The 21,451-nt window shown below is 32.7% G+C and overlaps 2 protein-coding genes across 4 annotated transcripts in view; one reads left to right on the top strand and one right to left on the bottom strand.

Moving 5' to 3' along the window:
- Positions 1 to 2,393: 2,393 nt before the first annotated feature.
- Positions 2,394 to 15,869, bottom strand: LOC131845188 (uncharacterized). The gene is made up of 12 exons (XM_059194228.1): positions 15,501 to 15,869; positions 14,718 to 15,343; positions 14,191 to 14,291; positions 13,267 to 13,400; positions 12,373 to 12,641; positions 11,348 to 11,508; positions 10,433 to 10,607; positions 8,548 to 8,815; positions 5,370 to 5,532; positions 4,173 to 4,258; positions 3,393 to 3,563; positions 2,394 to 2,698 (listed from the first exon to the last, which is right to left on the bottom strand). Exons 1-12 carry the CDS (start codon positions 15,613 to 15,615, stop codon positions 2,583 to 2,585), a joined length of 2,385 nt encoding a protein of 794 aa, XP_059050211.1. The 5' UTR covers positions 15,616 to 15,869; the 3' UTR covers positions 2,394 to 2,582.
- Positions 15,870 to 16,230: 361 nt separating this feature from the next.
- Positions 16,231 to 21,451, top strand: part of LOC131845184 (cytokine-like nuclear factor N-PAC) — an 84,890-nt gene continuing 79,669 nt past the window's right edge. For all 3 annotated transcript variants that reach the window (XM_059194224.1, XM_059194223.1, XM_059194221.1), the window contains exons 1-4: positions 16,231 to 16,307; positions 16,400 to 16,436; positions 16,756 to 16,838; positions 19,805 to 19,931. In XM_059194224.1, the coding sequence (XP_059050207.1) occupies positions 16,273 to 16,307; positions 16,400 to 16,436; positions 16,756 to 16,838; positions 19,805 to 19,931 (282 nt within the window). In that variant the 5' untranslated portion in view covers positions 16,231 to 16,272. The remainder of the gene's footprint in view (positions 16,308 to 16,399; positions 16,437 to 16,755; positions 16,839 to 19,804; positions 19,932 to 21,451) is intronic.

Below are 21,451 nucleotides of genomic sequence, written 5' to 3'. Positions count from 1 at the left end.
ACATTATGGTTTCCAGGAGGAACAATTCTATTCAAAATATGTAGGTCTATTACAGATTCTTATGAGAAGAACTGATAAGAAACTCAGCTCCTATTCAAATACTACGTGGAGGTCAGCCTGCCATGGTACATTGTTAGCAATGGGGTTTTTTTTATGAATGACAATAGAATGGTGCACCCGCCTGCGCTGACGGTTTGCGCTGGCGGGGCACCAGTGTAGGATCATAAGATGAGCATGAGGTCAGGTCAGTTAGCCCATCGTAACAAATTCTCCAAGAATTTATCACGATGGTTTCCTGAGGAACCGCGTGGAGGTCAAACTGACATGGTACATTGCTAGCAATATAATATATATATACAGATAATCAGTCAGTCCACATTACTAACAATCCCCTATCCCCCGCAGTTGGGTTATTAATCCACATTACTTACCTTCCCCCTTCCATTCGTTATTAATATATTGTACAATTCCTCAGGACATACAATTTTAGGATCATTGTTAAATTATTTATAATAAATAAAACTTTGTAACAATTAATTTGCATTATATTATAATTACATATTTGACATTCCAATAACAAGCGATGTATTTAAAAGTTGTAGTTCGTTGTATAAAAATAAAAGTTTGTAAAATTTAAAATGCGTTTTATTGTTCTGTTTATGGTAGAACGTACAAAAACAATGAATATCAGAAATAAATCTATTTACTTTTATAAAATTATTACATTATGTACATATTAGTAAATTCAATAATTTCATTTTTTTATTAGGTTACTCTTACGGCAATATTAATAAACTAATAACTGCATTGTTATTTTTTATCGACGAAAATAAAATACGCTACCATGTCTCCAGTAGATGATATGATGATAAGTCAGCTCAGTTAGTCTATCTAGTCTATTTGTCTATCTATCTATCCAGGAGAACCGCGTGGAGATAAAATTGACTGTATATTCCTAACAAGTAACAATAGTTGCACTAGTCAGGGTTGCCAATATTAAAACATTTGGCTGCACATATAAATATTTTAAAATATTGTTGCAATCTCTGCGCATTTTTATATATTTATTTTTGTACCAACTTTGAATGTATTTTTTTTTACAGTTTTCAGCACTGTCCTATTTTGTCACTTGCCTTGTTACTGTTCGTGCTTATATTATAAGTATTTACCATTTTCTATCTATGGTTTGATTAATATCACACAAACAATCCATTAATTCTATCGCCTACAATTGCTTTATTAGCTCAATTTGGCTGTTAAACCTAATGTGCATGAACATTAGAGTATATTAACCACATTGTGTTTGTCTAAACGACGTACAGTGAATTTTTATTGGTATTGGAGTACAAAAATTGCGTATTATGTACTAGCAGAACCGGCAACCCGTTGCTGTGGCTAAGGTTCTTGAATAAAATAATATTGCGACTATAAATTGAGTCGTAAGCTATCCTATCTTTCAAGTTGGATCAAATTGCACACAATGTGCAAATCAAATTTGCAATCAGTTCAGAAGTTTAGGAGTCCATCGGAGACAAACGACACGTAATTTTTATATATAAAGATTTTGTAGTGGCAAGACTTAGGATTTTGACTTGAATCATATGATCTCTCTTTTCTTTAACCCTTTGGAAGTACCTCTTTATTTATTATTTATTTTACTTTTCCAGATAATTCTTTCAATCCTCTCTAACACCAGATTTCAAAAGCCTCCGGCTTGTCCCTTTCTTTTTGAGTCAATGTCCATGTTTCACAGGCATACAAATCTATACTCCAGATATAGGCCTTGATAAGTAGTTTTTTCCCTTTGCTTTAGACCTTAATTGTTCAATAAATGAAAAAATATTTTATAATACTTAAATTAAAGTAAATACTCAATGAGTAATTTGACTCTGAGCCCGTGAGATTATTATTTAAAAAAAAAGTAGAACTGTTTTTCTCACAAAAGACCACTCTGCACCAGATCATAATCACTGAGTTTTTTGAATACATTAAAAATCAAACAAATACAATTAAATGAATTAACATAAAAACTCTTGTTGAACCGTTGAAGAAATTCTTTCGTCAACTAGAAAATTAGTTGTCAATCTTCAAACGCTTAATTCGCAAATTGTATTAAGCACCGTCGCAATGACGTCACAATTCAATAAAAAAAACTTGGATCAAAATTGATCCTTGTTAGACCTACAATGAGAATCACTGGCAGTTGAATAGAATAGAAAATCATTTATTCAAGTTCAGCTTTTATCAGTCCAGTTTTTATATTCATTTATCCATATTTAAAATACGAAAGTTCTTTTTATACATTTGTTTTATAATTCTGTCACTGCGCTCTGCTATAATAAACGTCTCTACAAGCATCTCTTATTTTCATTTATTATTACTATCATTTTGTTTAGTAGCTAAGATGTCACGTATAGACACAGACGTTATTACAAAACCCCTAAAAATTAGGTTGCTTGTAATAGCTAGTTATTATATGAGGTTTTGGACAATATCACAGCGGCTTTCTCTTAATCTAACGATGTAATATCTACATTATATACAAAATTCGACATTTCAATTGACTAAACGAAATAGACTGATCAATCGGCCAGAGAGAATTTTTTGAAACTGTTCAGCCAAGCTTGTCTGTGGAATGATGAGGGCATGTCTTCAGGTGACGACTGGAATGTACTGGCAACCTCAGTTAACATGTTTCCTGAAATAAATAAATAAATAGCCGTGAAATAGTAATGATCTTTATTCAAATAAACTTAATATAAGCATTTTTGAATATTCATATTTCTTTAATGTGATTTTTTCGCTTCTTGTAATATGTCTGCGTTCCTAATAATTGGTAGAATCAACCACTTATTCGAAACGCAGACTCAATAAGAATGAGCGAGAAACTTACGTGTTGCTCTTTTAAGTAAATACACATAAATAAGGAGTAGGCATGCAACAATTAACATAGAAACTGTTACGCATTTTTTATGCATTCAGATAATATTGTCAGTACTATGAGTTTAAAGTTTTTTTTTGCAATTACAACACTATCATTTATAAGGTATAATTAGCTAAAATGGCAGACAAGCTGATGGTTCAGGCGATGTGAAGTGAATATATGTAACGCACTACGGACATCACGTTATCATGAGATGCCCGTGGTACATCTCATGACCATTCGGAACTATTAAGATATGATCTTACTAATATTATAAACGCGAAAGTTTGTGATATTAAATTTGATACTCTTTTAGAAATTATTGAACTGATTTTTATGAAACTTTACAGAAATATAGCACATACACCAGATTAACACAGGCTACAAACTTCATGCGGGTAAAATCATCCACACAGCTAGTAAATAAATAAATTGCAAAATAGAGCAACATGCCAATAAACCGACTCACCATAAAGCTCACTATGTTCATAGCATTTCAATATTTCACAGAATTCAATTAGATGCCCCTCGTTATACGAGAGTTGAGATGTGAATTCCACATCTCGCAGCGTACACTGGTACAACACCTGCAGTCCACTGCGGCACACTGCTGTAAGCTCTTGGTTGATGGTACTCGTTACTGAAAGGTAAAGAAATAAATTAAAAAGGTTAGTTAAGCAAATGCAATTTGCATTAAACATACAATTTTTTTATGTCTTCGCACGGATGAATTCCAAATCTTTGAATTACTCGGCTTATTCTATACTATATATATTATAGAACAAGCCAAGAAATTCAAAGATTTACCAGCATGTATTTTACATATAAACCTTCCACTTGAACTACTCTTTCTATTGTTTAGAACTGGGAACTGGGAGCTACCTCCAATTTTCTATTCTACAATGGCGATGAGATTATTACGATTGTAGCGAGCGTTACGAACTGACGCGTGGAAAAGATTTGTAAAATACGGTTGCAAATATAAGTAAGTTTATTTTCAAACGTATTATTAACTGTAAGTATTGTTTTGAAAAGGGCGAGCACAATAGATCTATGTAGGTCGCAGTGCTACACGTGCTACACATCTGATAATAGCCCAAACAACCCAATAAAAAAAAAGTATTGTTTTATTTATAATGTTATCTTGTTAATATCATGTAAATCCAATAGAATACCATCATCCATACCTATTAACCTGACAATAAGTCGACATTTTAATATACATATTAGTATACCAATATCAACTCACCATCTGATTTATTGTCCTTCAACATTACAGCACATATCCGTAGAGCGTACACAATCACTTGCAACAATACTAGCTGGCAATCACATCTGAAAATATGACATTATAATAATAATAATAACCCTGGACAATTAACACAGCGCCATCTAGTCTCAAATTAAGCAGAGCTTGTGTTATGGGTACTAGACAACTGATATAAATACTTAAATAATTTTTTGTTCGTACATACATCTTATTAATATTATAAATGCGAAAGTTTGTAAGTATGGGTGTTTATTACTTTTCAAACTACAGAACGGATAGTTATTTTTAAACTTTCGTGTTTAATATACATTATTTATATTATTAACCGGGTCTTAACACGAATAATTTTATGGCAAATAAAAGAAGATCCGGTTAATAATATAAATAATGTATCGAACGGATTTTGATGAAACTTTAGAGTAATATAGCTTATGTATCAGAATAACATATATGCTATATTTTTTATTGAAATTTAACGCCGGTTAAAGAGCTAGCGTGCCGCGTGTACAGCTAGTACATAATATACATAGAAAACACCCAGACCGATACAAACAATCATACTCATAAATACAAATGTTTGCACCGTACGAGGAATCGAACTCGTCGACCATCGGAAGTAAAAAGTTGTGCTAAACTGCTAGAGCACTGAGGTCATCAACATTGTAAAATTCACAAATTTGATAAGAAACTATTAAGAAACTCTTTGAAGATCACAATCTTCAAACGCAACTAGACCCTCAAAGCCGTCTGTAATAACAGGTACAGGTGGCATACAATATATTGTATGTCAGCTGTACCCGCGACTTCGTCCGCGTGGAACATAATTTTATTTTTCTCAAATAAAAGTAGCCTAATTTACTCCTTATTACATCAGCTTGCCAATAAAAGTCCCGTCAAAATCGGTGCAGCCATTTCAATGATTATCCGGAACAAACAGACAGACCAAAATTGTAAAAAAATATTTTTTTGGTTTATGTACCGCATTTATATTCATATGCATGTAGTAAAAAACGGTTATTTCAATATTACAAACAGACACACCAATTTTATTTCTATGTATAGATTCACAATTTTAATAAGAGACAACTGAGAAAGAGATCGTAGAGAGACAAGCTTTTTAGCAAGTCCTCAAAAGCTACATACATAATTAATAATTGCCAAGTAAAGGTACCGTACCTGGATCTCTCGCGGACTTCTGTAATATTTGCACTATTTATATTGCTGTAAATTCCAATAAGGTACCGTGTCGTAATGATAGTCTGTCGGAACAAGGTCTGTTTCTCCATACATTTGAGGGACGCCTCTATTTGTTTTAGTAGCACTTGTAAATAGCATGAATCTGTAATGAGAAATTGTAAATGTACATAATTTAATAATTTTCCTTCATAGTAATATAATATGACGACCTCAGTGGTCTAGCGGTCAAGCACACCGCTTTGCGACCGATGGTCGCGGGTTCGATTCCTCGCACGGCACAAACATTTGTATTCATGAGTATGTTTGTATCGGTCTGGGTGTTTTCTATGTATAATATGTATGTATTTACAAAAAAATATCTGTGTATATGTATCAGTTATCTAGTACCCTTAACACAAGCTCTAGATAGCTTAACTTGGGTCTAAATGGCTCTGTTTGAATTATCCTGAGATTATTATTATTATTATTATTATTATTATTATTATTATTATTATATAAACGCTTAGGTGGTCTGACGGAATTACCCTCTTGGATAAAGTGCCAAATCACTATATCAGAGGCACATTCAGAATAAGAACTATACTGGATAAGCTAGTGCATGACTTAGATGGTATGGCCATTAGGAGATCTGGCGGAGTTACCCTCTTGGATAAAGTGCCAAATCACTATATCAGAGGCACATTCAGAATAAGAACTATACTGGATAAGCTAGTGCATGACTTAGATGGTATGGCCATTAGGTGGTCTGGCGGAATTACCCTCTTGGATAAAGTGCCATATCACTATATCAGAGGCACATTCAGAATAAGAACTATACTGGATAAGCTAGTGCATGACTTAGATGGTATGGCCATTAGGTGGTCTGGCGGAATTACCCTCTTGGATAAAGTGCCAAATCACTATATCAGAGGCACATTCAGAATAAGAACTATACTGGATAAGCTAGTGCATGATTTAGATGGTATGGCCATTAGGTGGTCTGACGGAATTACCCTCTTGGATAAAGTGCCATATCACTATATCAGAGGCACATTCAGAATAAGAACTATACTGGATAAGCTAGTGCATGACTTAGATGGTATGGCCATTAGGAGATCTGGCGGAGTTACCCTCTTGGATAAAGTGCCAAATCACTATATCAGAGGCACATTCAGAATAAGAACTATACTGGATAAGCTAGTGCATGACTTAGATGGTATGGCCATTAGGTGGTCTGACGGAATTACCCTCTTGGATAAAGTGCCATATCACTATATCAGAGGCACATTCAGAATAAGAACTATACTGGATAAGCTAGTGCATGATTTAGATGGTATGGCTTAGATGGATATGGCACATTCAGAATAAGAACTATACTGGTAAGCTAGTGCATGACAGATGGTATACCCTCTTGGATAAAGTGCCATATCACTATATCAGAGGCACATTCAGAATAAGAACTATACTGGATAAGCTAGTGCATGATTTAGATGGTATGGCCATTAGGTGGTCTGACGGAATTACCCTCTTGGATAAAGTGCCAAATCACTATATCAGAGGCACATTCAGAATAAGAACTATACTGGATAAGCTAGTGCATGATTTAGATGGTATAGCCATGTCATGAGGAGACCACTTGACGAGAAAAGTTCTCGACCTGAAGTCAGGAACGAAAAAGCGTGGACGATCCCGACTAACATGGATGTCAGTAGTTAGTAAGGAACTTAAGAACAACGGCAATAGTCCAGAATAGACAGTACTAGAGAAGGCAGATTAGGAGAGCCGACCCCAAATGAAAATGGGATAATGTTGTAGTTTATTCATGTAGTAATAAGAAAAAGAACTAGCTAAACGGAGAAACATATATAACAAACTTAACAAAACATAGTAACAAACAAGGATCTACAAAAGCCCCATATATATGCCCCAGAGCGGTACCTGCGACTACGCACGTGTCGATTACTATCGGCACCTCATGTTCGCACATGCACTGCCCAGTTTGCTCCTACTTATCAAGCTATCTCGCTGCTCAATGGCTTGGTTTCGGAGCAGCCAGAGATCGATATTTTTCACGACAATATTAATAAGTTTATTGAGTGTTGTTTGTTGTTTTTTATGTAATCACATTATTCGTTATGTTATATTATTGGATCACTACACGCTTTGGTATATCTGTAAGTGTGGTGGGTACCTTATCTTAAATAAATAAATAAAAATAAAGGAACTATTAAATAAAAGGAAAGGAAAGGAAAGGAAAGGAAAGGAAATTTTAAATACAAATTTAGAATATAAAACATTTCTTCATTAGCCAGTTACAACAGATAAGGCCAGAGGAAGAAGAAGATTATAAACGCGAAAGTAGGGATGTTTTTTACGCTGTCACGCAAAAACTACTGAACCGATCATCATAAAATTTTATATACATGTTCTGGGAGGGATTAGAATGAACATAGGATACTTTTATTTAAAAATAAAACTAATATTTTTGTTTCAATAGGAGCGAAGCCGCGGATAAAAAGCTAGTTGACAGATATGAAAAATAATAATAACTATAAAAAAGTTAAAGAAACAGACTAATACATATCGAAATACTCATAAATATTTTAATATTAATGCATATCTAAATATATATAACTCAAAGGTGACTGACTGACATAGTGATATATTAACGCACAGCCCAAACCACTGGACAGATCGGGCTGGAATTTGGCATGCAGGTAGATGTTAGGACGTAGGCATCCGCTAAGAAAGGAATTTGATTTGAAATTAACGCGAGCGAAGCCGTGGACAAAAGCTAGTTTTAAATAGATATTTGACGGCGGTTTATTGGTTTACTCCTTGACTTCTCGCATGGTTCAAATATTTGTATATCTGTATTAACTGTGCTCGCGGCTTCATATTTCAATAAAATATATAGACTATATGTTATTCTGATGTATAAGCTACATTACTGTAAAGTTTCTTCAAAATCCGTTCCGTAGTTTTTGCGTGAAAGAGTAACAAACATCAGTACTCAAAACCTTCGCGTTTATAATAAATACTATTAAGATTAAGATTAGACCTACATAAAAAATATATCTTTGATCAAAAACGATTTGATTTGACCATTTTTTAACAGCTAAATTTTATGACTATATAGATACCGGAAGACGGTTTAGTATAGTAAATTTATATATACCTTTTTTATACAGCAACACTCCTTGATCATAATCCAACCTCAGGTTACCCAGGCTACTGCCAGGACAGTATGTGCTCCTGAAACTCTCCATATGCACCATATTCAAGACGGCCAGCACCTGACACGCCACGAATGGCATAGGTCGGGAAGCTATCACGTTTTTTAATATTTCCAACACTTTATCATCACATTTTGCTATATATTTTAGTGAGATTTCAATAAAAATTGTTATGGATAACAATAGTCCACTGTATAGAATTGCACATGACTGAAAAAAAAAGTTATTGCGTTATAATAAAGATACTGGACCAATAAATACTAGAAATGACGTAGTGGAGTAACTTGAAACAGTCATGCTCGCTATAAAGTTCAAACTTGTAGCGGCGTGGTGTGTCGGGTCAATGCTCCCTCTAATATGGTTGAGTGTAATGATGGCTGGCACGTCCGTCATAGTCGTGAACGAGTGCTGCTTGTGGAGACTGGTCTGTTCGGGTTACGAACACTGATTAAACTATTTGCTTTTACAATAGCATATGCTGGTGATCACTCTATTTTCCCAAATTAGAATTTGAAAATTAATCTAATATTATTGTAAACATAAACAACATTTATTTGAAAAGTCTGTAATGAATAAAGATATTTTGAATTTGAATTTTAATACATTAGAGCCACAATCCTCATCAAGGCTGCCCTGCACAGGAATGAACATGCAAGTCGCAAGAGACATTCCACAAAAATCGCCTTGCTCGAACTCATCGACAAGGTCGAAAAGACTTTTGAGGATAAACAAATTGCTCTATGTGCATTTCTCAACATTGAGGAGCCTCTTTTTGATAATAAAGATGTCAGTTAATATAATAATTAGAAAATGTAGCCAATAATCCTTCATCTCTGCTGTCAAACAAAAACAACCACGTCATTTCATTTAGGAGCTAAGATGCCAGAGGTATATCATTTTAATCTTATAACATCCCTCTATTTGCGTTGGCGGTTGAAAATAGATATTTGATAAGCGTCTGCCTATAATTAGTACTTCGTGTTGTCTAATGGCATCATTCAGTTCTATAAATACAGAATTTAGATAACTTTAACTATAAATTATAAAGGGATATATACTTTATTTTTACCTTAAACCGACAAGCCTAAAAAATATTAACACGAATAATATTCATAACTCGTTTTTATTCTATACAACGAGTGTACATGTATTATATATATAAACCTTCCTCTTGAATCACTATCTATTAAATAAATAGCTTCCATTGCGTAAAATGATCATACATAGGGACGGACAGACAGCACTTTGTTTTATACTATGTAATGATACAATGAGGTAAAAAATTGGAAAAGGCCTAAGCTACATGTGATGGTAAATGGTTACCATTGACGCCTAAAACACCAAGGGTGTTACGTGTGTGTAAAGATTTATACCCTTCTTGAAAAATCCCACATGGGAAAACCTCGACAGGTACATTCCACAATCTAAGTGTAGGATGAAACCACACTGTCCAAGACCACTTAGGTTTTAGGTGTAGGGAAGAATTTAATCATCACTACATATTATAAAACAAAGTCGCTTTCGCTGTCTGTCCGTCCCTATGTATCCTTAAATCTTTAAAACTACGCAACGGATTTTGAAGCGTTTTTTTTTTTAATAGATAGAGTGATTCAAGAGGAAGGTTTATATGTATAATACATGTACATCCGGGCGAAGCCGGGGCGAGTAGCTAGTTAATAAGTATAATTTAGAAATAAAAACATAGTGTTAACGACAAGAAACTGTCTATTTAGGATTTTCTTTTCGTTTATGTAACATCTCGAGACTAACTTCTGTAAATAATAATTAATTATAATACTATTAATTAATTATATAAAAAATACTTACAGTGCCATCAATCAGGTTGCATATCCTGCTGATTACTTCAATAAATTGATTACTATTTTTATTATTTTCAGTGAAACTATTTAATATATCTACGGCTTTTGGAGATTCTAATATATACACCAAAATTGCGGTCATCCTTCTAGCTAATATGCCTTGTTCTTCTTTATACAGATTACTGTAAATAATGATTAAATTAATGATAACTAATCTTTGCTTGCGCACTGTAGAAGCATTTAAAAATATCTGTGTAATAGACCATGTAAAACATACATATTAAATGCTATCGAAAACTTGATTTGCATCCGGCGCGAAGGACCAATTTTTTTGAGATAGTTACTACAAGCACACTACTCGAGGAGCCACTTATTCGAGAGGTTATGTACACAGAAGAAATGAAAAAATAATGATTTTATTTACAAAAAGATGTGTTCAATCTATTTAATAATAATAATCCTGGACAATTCACACAATGCCATCTAGACCCAAGGTAATCAGAGCTTGTATTATGAGTCCTAGACATGTGACAAAAATACTTAAAAACATACAAAATATACATAGAAAAAGCCTAGGTACGACATACTCATGAAAACAATCATATGCATTATACGAGGAATCGAACTCGTGACCATCAGAAGTAAGGCAATGTGGTAAGCTTTAGACCACCGTATTCGATGTGAGTATATATATAAAATTAATTATTTATCCAAACCAAAAGGAAGATACATTGAATGACGAAAATTTAAAAATCTCTTTCAATGAAGTTTGTAAATAGGATGTTTAACACTTTAAGTCGGAACTTTAGAAGTGCTACTGAAAGTACAGATGCAAAGCAATGTTAAAGCATTTTTTAGGCTCATTCTATGTAATGTAACTTCTAGACATCCTAGCTTATGGTTGAAAATCGTTTGTTCTTACCTCGCCTGTAATAAATCTTTAATATCCACACAGAGATACGACGATGTAGACTCGATATATTTCTCGTCCATCTCCTTTTGAAAGGCGGTTGTCATTCTTCTTGATATTGTCGCTAGTTCTGTTTCAATTTCTTTTAATACGATTATTACCGTTTTGAATATCTAAAATAAAAATAAAACAATGAAATCTAAAGCTAACATGTGCGTAGTCAGTTTGATATTCAGCTGTGAATGATGAATCTATACTTATACTTATATATATATATATATATATATTATTAATTATTAATATTATAAAGCTGAAGAGTTTGTTGTTTTAAACGCGCTAATCTCGGGAACTACTGGTTCGAATTGAAAAATTATTTTTGTGTTGGATAGTCCATTTGTGCAGGAAGGCTTTAAGCTATATACCATTACGCTACGACCAATAGGAGCGGAGCTGCAATGAAAAATATTGCAAAAGGTGGGGAAATGAAATGAAGACGAAGTTGCGAGGGTCAGCTAGTATATCATATATACAATTCATTTGAACATTTAATACGCTATTAGGATTCAATAAAATGAAGAGTGGATGTGATTATTGAATATTTAAATATCTAATAATTTATTATATATTAAGTTCTAACATCAACTTTAGTATATAGAGAGATGAACGTCCATCGTGTGGATGAGAGAGAAACTCCGAGCAGTTTTCAGATTTGAGGGGCCTTTTTGCCGACATAACATTCATTTTTACTGCTCGTGTTTCTCTCCCTGCCCAGACAATTCTGGTAGAAGCCTGTTATTGCAGCTTCAGATACACATTTTAGTATATAACTTATTGTATTTCTAGACAGGCCAAGATCATAGAGATTATATATATATTCATAGAGATATATAGAGAAGGTTGTAGAGATTTCGCTGGTATAACATTCACTCTCACTTCGACCGTATATAAATTTGCAACATTGGCGTTTTTCGTTACTTTGTTTTATCCAAATAAAAGTTCCATATACAAATTTTATATGTACATGAAAAAAAACTTACATTGAAATATTTTTCCTTTAAATTCTCCACTTCATCTGCAGCTATATACGTCAAGTCTTCATAAATATTGGACATTGACACTTTATTTTTGCTAATCTCTTTTACTACGGCGGTAGACGGCAGTCTATGGAAGGTGCTAAAGATTCTGCACTTGTTTTGCAAGAAGTCGGTTTGTCTTTGGAGTTTCTCATTATATTCCAATATATTGAAATGCTGTTCGGACGATGTTTCTAAGATTATCGGGAGAATATCACTTAATCTTGATGATTCTGAAATTATTATTTAATCATACACAATAACCTGTATAATTTATTTATTAAAACATAATGCACAAATACAAAAGAAGGTGCATATAGCTCAATACCATAAGGCATTTTCTCCCAGCCGACCATAGGGCGGAGATTAGTGGGCGATGCATTTAAGTGAATAATAACATGAAATAAATAATAAAAGATAGTACATACAATTATAACAAATTTCATAAATTGAAATATATATATCCAAATACATACACACTTAAATAAGAATACTTATAATATAGTGAATATAAGAACTTGGGCTTTATAGTCTAGCGGTTTAGCATACCGCCTTACTTCCGATGGTCGCGAGATCGATTCCTGGCACGTACAAACAATTGTATTCAAGGTTTCCTAGATATATTATGTATGTATTTACAAAAAAATGTATCTCTGTATTTTTCTCAATTGTCAAATATCCATAACGATGTATTTACAATAAAATTCTGTAATTTGATCTATTATATCATACCCATAACATAAATTCTGCTCAGCTTGGGAAATAGATGGCGCTGTGTGAATTTTTGTGAGATATTATTATTAATACAACTGATCAGATTTGGTGTAAAACAGAAATATAGTACTTTCAATAGCTTACCTTTTTTAAAACTTCTATTAAGTTTCAAGAAGTGTGCTCTGTTGTCAGTTTGGACACTATTTGACACCATTTTAGCTCTTTTTGTCGATTGGAAGGACATATCATTTGCTATGATAACATTGTTATTTCTGTGACTGAAAATTTATGACAAATAATTGTACTTAACATAAGTTAAAATTGCTGTTTGATAAATTAAATTATTCATATTTATTATAGCTGTTCCCGCGACGAAACGCGTGGAATTTAACTTTATTTTTCTAAAATAAAAGTAGCCTAAGTTACTCCTTATTACATCACCTATCAATGAAAGTCCCGTTAAAATCGGTTCAGCCATTTCAGAGATTAGTCGGAACAAACAGACAGACAGATATACAGACAAAAATTGTAAAAAATGTTTTTTTGGTGTATGTACTACATTTATATTTATATGCATGTAGTAAAAAACGTTATTTCAATATTACAAACAGACACTCCAATTTTATTTACATGTATAGATTTATCTGTCTAGGATAACATACAAGTTTACAATAGTAACTTAAATAGTAAATTTTGTTATGTCTGCAAGCATAGTTCAATAGGTCACTGAAGTCTATGGTCATCATTCTCAATAGAATGGAATAGCAACACTACATATAAAAAATCCAAATATATATAATAAAATAAAATAAACTGGGTTGAAATCATTTTTATTTGATAACAAGGCAGAACTGTAAATAGTATTTAGTTTTACTGATTGAAGAATTATGTTCATAGTGTACAATATAAGCGAGATCTAAATACATAAATATGTATCACAATAGAATAGAAAATCATTTATTCAAATAAACTTAATTTAAGCACTTTTGAATAGTCATAGTTATCATTCTTTTAATCTACCGCTCATTCGGAAAGCTGTCTCATCACAAGATATATATTATAGCTTACCTTACGGAGATGTCATTACTACCAACTGTGACTTGTGTGAGCCTCAATTTGTTATTCTCCAGCTTTTTGCACTTTTCCTTTACACTTATAATTTCTAAATTCTGTAACGTACATATAAACAAATTGTTACATTTGTGTCTATATATTTGTATATTTTATATATGTAACTGTATAAAATTATGTTATTAAGGAGTCTTGGCACTAATGACTTTATGTAATGTTGAGAAATAGAAACAAAAATAATCTTTATGCAAATAGACTTTGGAATAGTCACATGACTTTTAAATGGTCACATTTTTTTTATTGTACCTTTTATTTGGAATGCAGATTCATCCCAAAAAGGAGTATGAAACTTGCATGTTGCTTTTTTATATAACAAGGGACTAATGTCAAGTTGTGTGTGGTATATGGATGTGATATTCATAGTGCCATTATTTATATAGGTGATATTTTCTGGTTAACATCAGGTGGGCCATAAACCTGTTTGCCATTCAAATAATTAAATATAAAAAAAATACAATAATTACCTTGAAATCAAGTTGAGTCCGCAAATCGTGTATTTGACTATTAGCAGATGTTAACTTATCTGTCCACTCAGCCTGAATTTTCTCCTGTGCCTTCACTTTCTCTAATCTAGCATTATCCACAGCCAACTGGCATGTTTTTAATTGTGTACGCAAGATAGACGCTTCTCCTTCCTTCGTCACACATTTCTCCAACAGTTTCCCATTTTCAGACTTCAACTTTGCATTATCTTCTTGTAATTGCAGTAGTTGACGATAAATCTGATCAGAATCTTGGCCTTTGTATACTTTATAACCCAGTAAGTCTTCCGATGGATTATCGTAATCATTGATTTTTGTTGACACTTTTGAAGACATACCAGGTAAAGGGGAAGATATTGTGTTACATTTGTTTCTGAGGTGGGTTGACACAGCATTAGGCATACAAGTACTGGGTGTTTTAAACATAAATGTGGATTTAGAGGTGCCGGGAAGCGGATCACATATTTGAGTGCTGGTGGATCGAGGTTGCATACACATACTGTAGTCGGGTAAACAGCTATTGTCATTGTTATACACTTCCTCGCAAGCTTGACTCGCCAGGAGCAAGATCTCGTCGTCGTTATCATCACCCCACGTTTCTTGGTTGTCTGTATGAAAAGTTTATAACCTTTAGTTTTATTCAAATCCTGTGCACTACATTTGTAGTAATTTCAAGGATATGTATATTATACTAACATATAGCATAATAAAACAAAAATATAATGAGATTTATTTAATAATAAAGTACAAATGGATAAGTAATACCTTTCTTTATAGGAGAGTTTTGACTCAATGGAAAGTTATGGTCCGATATTGTTACATCCAATTTCGCTTTCTTTCGTTCTCCATGTTGTTGTGGATATATAAATCTTTTTGACATTTTGATTAATTTTCAGGTTCTATTCATGGTAATTCAAAGAAATTTAGCGGTGAAAGAGTGTAAGTAAACAAACAGTTTCATTTGCCTACTGGAACTCTATGCAAAGAATACCACTACGACTAATACTAATCACAGATCAGAAAGATTATTATACCAATGCCATTTCCATTTCATTAAACCGAATCAAACAGTATATGGTAATCCTAAATGGAAATTTCTAAACATTACAATATTTTAAAAATTCGAACTATAATATTTTGTATAATTCGAACTTTGTTTCGGAAATTGACATTGACAAAGGTAAAAAAGATATTTGACAACCATTATTGTATGACTGATATCTGAATGACAGCACAGAATACTGTAGGAATCCTAAAGTATAATGTATTACATTATCAAATACACTGGGTCAGTTTAGATTTCTCTCATTAATTTTATTTCAACGTGTTATTATAGCTTTAATTTTATATTTATGTTTCATTCTCAAAATATCCATTTTATTCAAATTGATGCTCAAACGTATTTTTAAAATTTCGGAAAAGTACGGTTTTTTAATTTTCATAGACTACAAAGAGACGCTAAAGTTAGACTTCTATGATTGTTTTTCTGGTCTTTGGTTAGTTCGTCGTGGAAATTCGCTTGACATAGACGTGCATCATGTCTATTGCTTATAAACTTGGTGATTTAGTTTGGTATGTAGTGGAAATAACTATGTATCTATGATATTATTTAATACTAACTATGTTTGAACACAATTGATTTGTTTTGTTTTTGTTTGTTTCAGGGCAAAAATGAAGGGCTTCAGCCCTTGGCCCGGCCGGGTAAGTGACTCTTCTTTCAAATGATACAATTAAACAATAAAGAGAAAAGCTAAATTACAGTTTCTGTGACAGGTAACGCGAGAGGGTGAACAAAATTCCCAAAAGTGTTTGTTGTTATAATGTGACAAATATAAACATGAATGATGGGCGGGAAATTTCTTATTGCGTTCGTTCTGTATTAGATGGGGTGCATGAACTCATTATTAACAAAATAAGTTGAAGGGTTGTTGTCGACAGTTCATTGGAATAAATCTAAATTATATATTAGTTGTGTGTATATAGAAAGTAACCTAATTGTATGTGAAACTGCTGTTTTCAGGTAGCCATCCCCACTCCTGAATTGAAGCTTCCGAAAAAGGCTACTAATGTGCAATGCATTTACTTCTTTGGAACTAATAATTAGTGAGTACTCTTTATATAAATTTACCTGATATTAACAATATAATAACAGTTTCCATATATTGACTTTAAGGGGCTATTGTGGTGAACAGTTTACCTTAATTCAAATAATTAGCATAGAATGAAAACAAAAATTTATTTATTATACATATTATCTCAAAACATGTCCGCTCTTAATGTGTGATTGTTAAGTGCATAAAAAACATGTAAATAATCTTTAGAAACATCAGATTAAAAATATTAATACTATGTACAAACTATATTTTTGTAAATATATACAATCTCATTTGAAAAGAATAAGAGCTGAGTTTCTTGTAGGTTCTTCTTAGTTAGGAAGCAATTAAAATGTTTGATTTTTTGTGTATGATAATGGAATGATGCACCTGCCTGCGGTAACGGTTTATGCTGGCATGTTGGAGCATGATAATATGCACTTGAAGTCGGGTCAGTTAGCCCAGTTAGTTAAATTCTTGGTTGTTATGATGGCTTCCAGAGGGAACCGCGTGGAGGTCAACCTGACATGGTACATTATCAACACAAGATTATCAGTCCACATTACTAACAATACTCTTTCCCCCATAATGGTGGATTTGACATATTATTGGAATCAGTAATCGATCTACATGAATAAAGATATTTTGATTTTGATACAATCTGTGTATATGTTAGTGGCATGGGCATCTTCGGTCAGGGTTGGGCAGCTGCACCCCTTGGAACTATATATGTTGCACTAGCTGTTACCTGTATATTTTTTTTATTTTTAAATCAATAATGGAATGATACACCCTCCTGCACTAACGGTTTACACTGGCATAAGTGAACTCACTTATGTGAACGATGATAGGATGCCCATAAGGTCAGGTCAGTTAGCTCATCGTGGTAAATTCACTAGGAATAAATTTCCATAGGAACCGGATGGAGGTCAACCAGACATGGTACATTGGTATCAATGGGCTCATCACTCCACATTACCAACAATCATTTTCCACCCTCTGTTATCAGGGTTGTACATTATAATATGTTCGAACTTGTGATATGATCTGTTTTCATATTAAGTATCATGAATATCTGTTCATAAAAAAATTGCAGTCATACACCTTTGAAGTTATAAACATTCCATGAACGTCTGAAAAAGTACAATCCACTCTAAGTAAAACTGCTTTTAGCTAGTATGCAGAAGATTCTCATATTATAAAGAAATATTTATTCAATTGTTAATTAAACTAGCTGTGCCCTTGATTCACCGGCATGAAATTTATAGCCTATATGTTATTCTGATGTATAAGCTATATTACTGTAAAGTTTCATTAAAATCTGTTCTGTAATTATTGCGTGCAAGAGTAACAAACATCCGTCCATACTCACAAACTTTCGCATTTATAATATTCATAATATATTAAATTATGAGATTCTGAAGTTAAGTCATATAAATTTGAAAATTCTTTTTAAACACATTAAACAAAATGGGTTACTCAGTATACACATATATACTTAAATTACAATTTTGCATGCCATTAATTGTTCATGTATAGGATTTTTAATTTAAATCGCATGTAAATTACTTGTATGACATAGTCGCATATATACACAAACTAGGCGATTTTGTCATAGCGGCTTCAGCCCGTTCGCAAAGTTAATTTTATTCCCTATTTTATCCCCTTAGGGGTAGAATTAATCAAAATCCTTTGTTAGCGGATGCCTACGTCATAACATCTACCTGCATTCGAAATTTCAGTACGATCCGTCCAGTGGTTTGGGCTGTGCGTTGATAGATCACTATGTCAGTCACCTTTGAGTTATATATATTCAGATACAGATGTAATGTTAGAGAGTTTTTATTCTGTACTCATCTTGCAATCAGTCAATGATGCTATGACCAGATATAGTAAAAGTTTTGTCATAGGTAGACTGTGATTCCCAGCAGAATAGAGAATGATATGATCCCATCAGATGTACCGTGCGAGGAATCGAACCCGCGACCATCGAAAAAAGCGGTGTACAATACCGCTAGACCACCGAGACTGTCAATATATGTAAATGTATGTATATATGGTAAATGTGTGTATCTATTGAAGTAAGCTCAAATATGAACAGACTGCTGATAGGTAGAATACCATATATGTATGAGAAAAAGAAGGCATACTGGATTGAGTTTTTGCAACATCTGAACTGATCCATAAATGTAAGTGTAATTAGTAGATCACGGGATCTTACCACGTTTTATTCTTGTTGAGTTCCCGATATTTATCCATCCATATAATCCATAAATGAGTTTTTCTTAGATCGAAAGCACTCTGAAATGACCGTAGATTCGACACATCATAAGTCTGTAAAGGACCTACATGAATGAAGATATTTTGATTTGATTTGATGTCTAAATGTAAAGGTAAAGGTAATAGGTTCATCTTACAATTTTATGTGGTGTTATTGGTTATGAGTGTTTTATATTCACACAAAAAAATAATATTAACACATGTGGCAAAAATAAATTAAAATTATTAATAGCTGTTTTCTTTTGTGAATAATAATTGTAAGTTATAAATTGATTGTTATCATTTATTTACATCAAAATTTAATATGAACAATATTGTTTGACGATAGATAATTAATATATATGAATTAAAATTTACGAGTTATTATGTAGCTCATTTATTACTCGCTGTCAGAATATCAAAAACAAATGAATATATTTTCTTTAGAAGAAAACACAAATACATTTTCTTAATATTAAAAGAGGTTTACATAAGCATCAATAATACATTTATTGCTAACATAACACAACAAATTACAAACAGTACAACAAAGAAGAGAGCTAGGTAGAACATGCTAATCCTTCTAGACTTCTATTAACATTCGAAATAAGACAACAAAAAATTACCGTTCTAAAAAGTTTATATGAGTAGTAATTTTTGTATAAATATTATTTTCAATTTTATTATTAGTATACTAAAGTTGTTTATTGCCTGCAGTGCGTGGATAGAAGATAACAACATCAAACCATATCATGAGTTCAAGGATCAGCTCATCAAGTCATCCAAGACTGTCGCATTCAAAGAAGCCGTCAATCAGATTGAGGAGTACATCGTCAATCCTGAGGTGAGCACTTCCTTCTAAGTATACTTTTAAAAGAAAAGTTAATGCATATATTTTAAATCCTAGGCTCATCATATTTATATGTGTAGTTTATTTATAATATATTTTACTAGCTACTCGCCCCGGCTTCTCCCGGGTGTACATGTAAACATTCCTTTTGAATCTCTCTATCTATTAAAAAAATCTGCTTCAAAATCCGTTACGTAGTTTTAAAGATTTAAGCATACATAGGGACGGACAGACAGCGACAGCGACATTGTTTTACACTATGTAATGTTATGTATGTATGTTATATTTGATTATGTACATATATGTACATCTATTAATTATATTTTTATTTTATTTAACGGCCTTCGAGTATCTCTCCACTTTGCTTGGCAGGTTGGCTGGTAGAGAATGCTATTAGCATTAAGCCCGCCTATTGTACAATTCAATAAAGTTTAAATAAATAAAAATAAAACACTGCTCTTGCCTGCGGTAAACGTATAAGCTGGGGCACCAGTGGAGGATGATATGCTGGTGGTCACTATTCTCCCAAATTAAAATTTAAAAATGAATCTGTATTATTGTAACATTTATTTGAAAAGAATAAGAGTTGAGTTTCTTGTCAGTTCTTCTCATCTCGAAATCATTCCGAACTGACGGTAGATTTGACATATCATAAGAGTCTGTAATAGACCTACATGAATAAGGATATTTTGAATTTGAATTTGATGAAGTAAGCTCCGTTACCCGCGCTGCAACTACAAACTAGTGTTTTATCGATAGAAATGATTTATGTTGCCGTCATTCGATCTTACTTTATCGCATTTTTTAAATTGAAATGTTTTTATATTGCATCACAACTTCAACAGAAACGATTTCATATAGTGTTACATAATAAGCCCACTGGTAGCAATGGTTAGGATCGTGTAGAGGTTGACCTGACACCGTGTTGATATTTCTAGCATTGTGGTTATTAGACCACATTACTTAAAATCATAAGAATCCCTTCTTCATCTAGTGTAATGTGTGAAATCTGAATAAGTTTAAATTTAATTACCCTAGTACAGCGCGCAAAATGATTATTCGCTAACTCTTCATCTCTTAAATATAATAATAACCATCCTGGACAAGTCATACAGCGCCATCTAGTTATAAGCTAAGCAGAACTTGTGTTATAGGTACTAAACAATCAATATAAACGTTTACATATTTAAAAAAAAACATATAATATACGTCAAATATTTTATAATAATAATAATCTCAGGACAATTCACACAGCGCCATCTAGACCCAAGCTAAAGAACTTGTGTTATAGGTACTAAACAATCAATATAAACGTTTACATATTTAAAAAAAAACATATAATATACGTCAAATATTTTATAATAATAATAATCTCAGGACAATTCACACAGCGCCATCTAGACCCAAGTTAAGCTAGCTAAAGCTTGTGATATGGGTACTAGATAACTGACACATATACATAGATATATTTTGTAAATAAATACATATTATACATAGAAAACACCCAGACTGAT

This window comes from Achroia grisella, unplaced genomic scaffold, assembly GCF_030625045.1.
Source record: "Achroia grisella isolate CSIRO2021 unplaced genomic scaffold, CSIRO_AGI_Agris_v1 utg460, whole genome shotgun sequence".
Classification (NCBI taxonomy): Eukaryota; Metazoa; Arthropoda; class Insecta; order Lepidoptera; family Pyralidae; genus Achroia; species Achroia grisella.
This window is presented reverse-complemented; position numbering and strand designations above follow the sequence as displayed.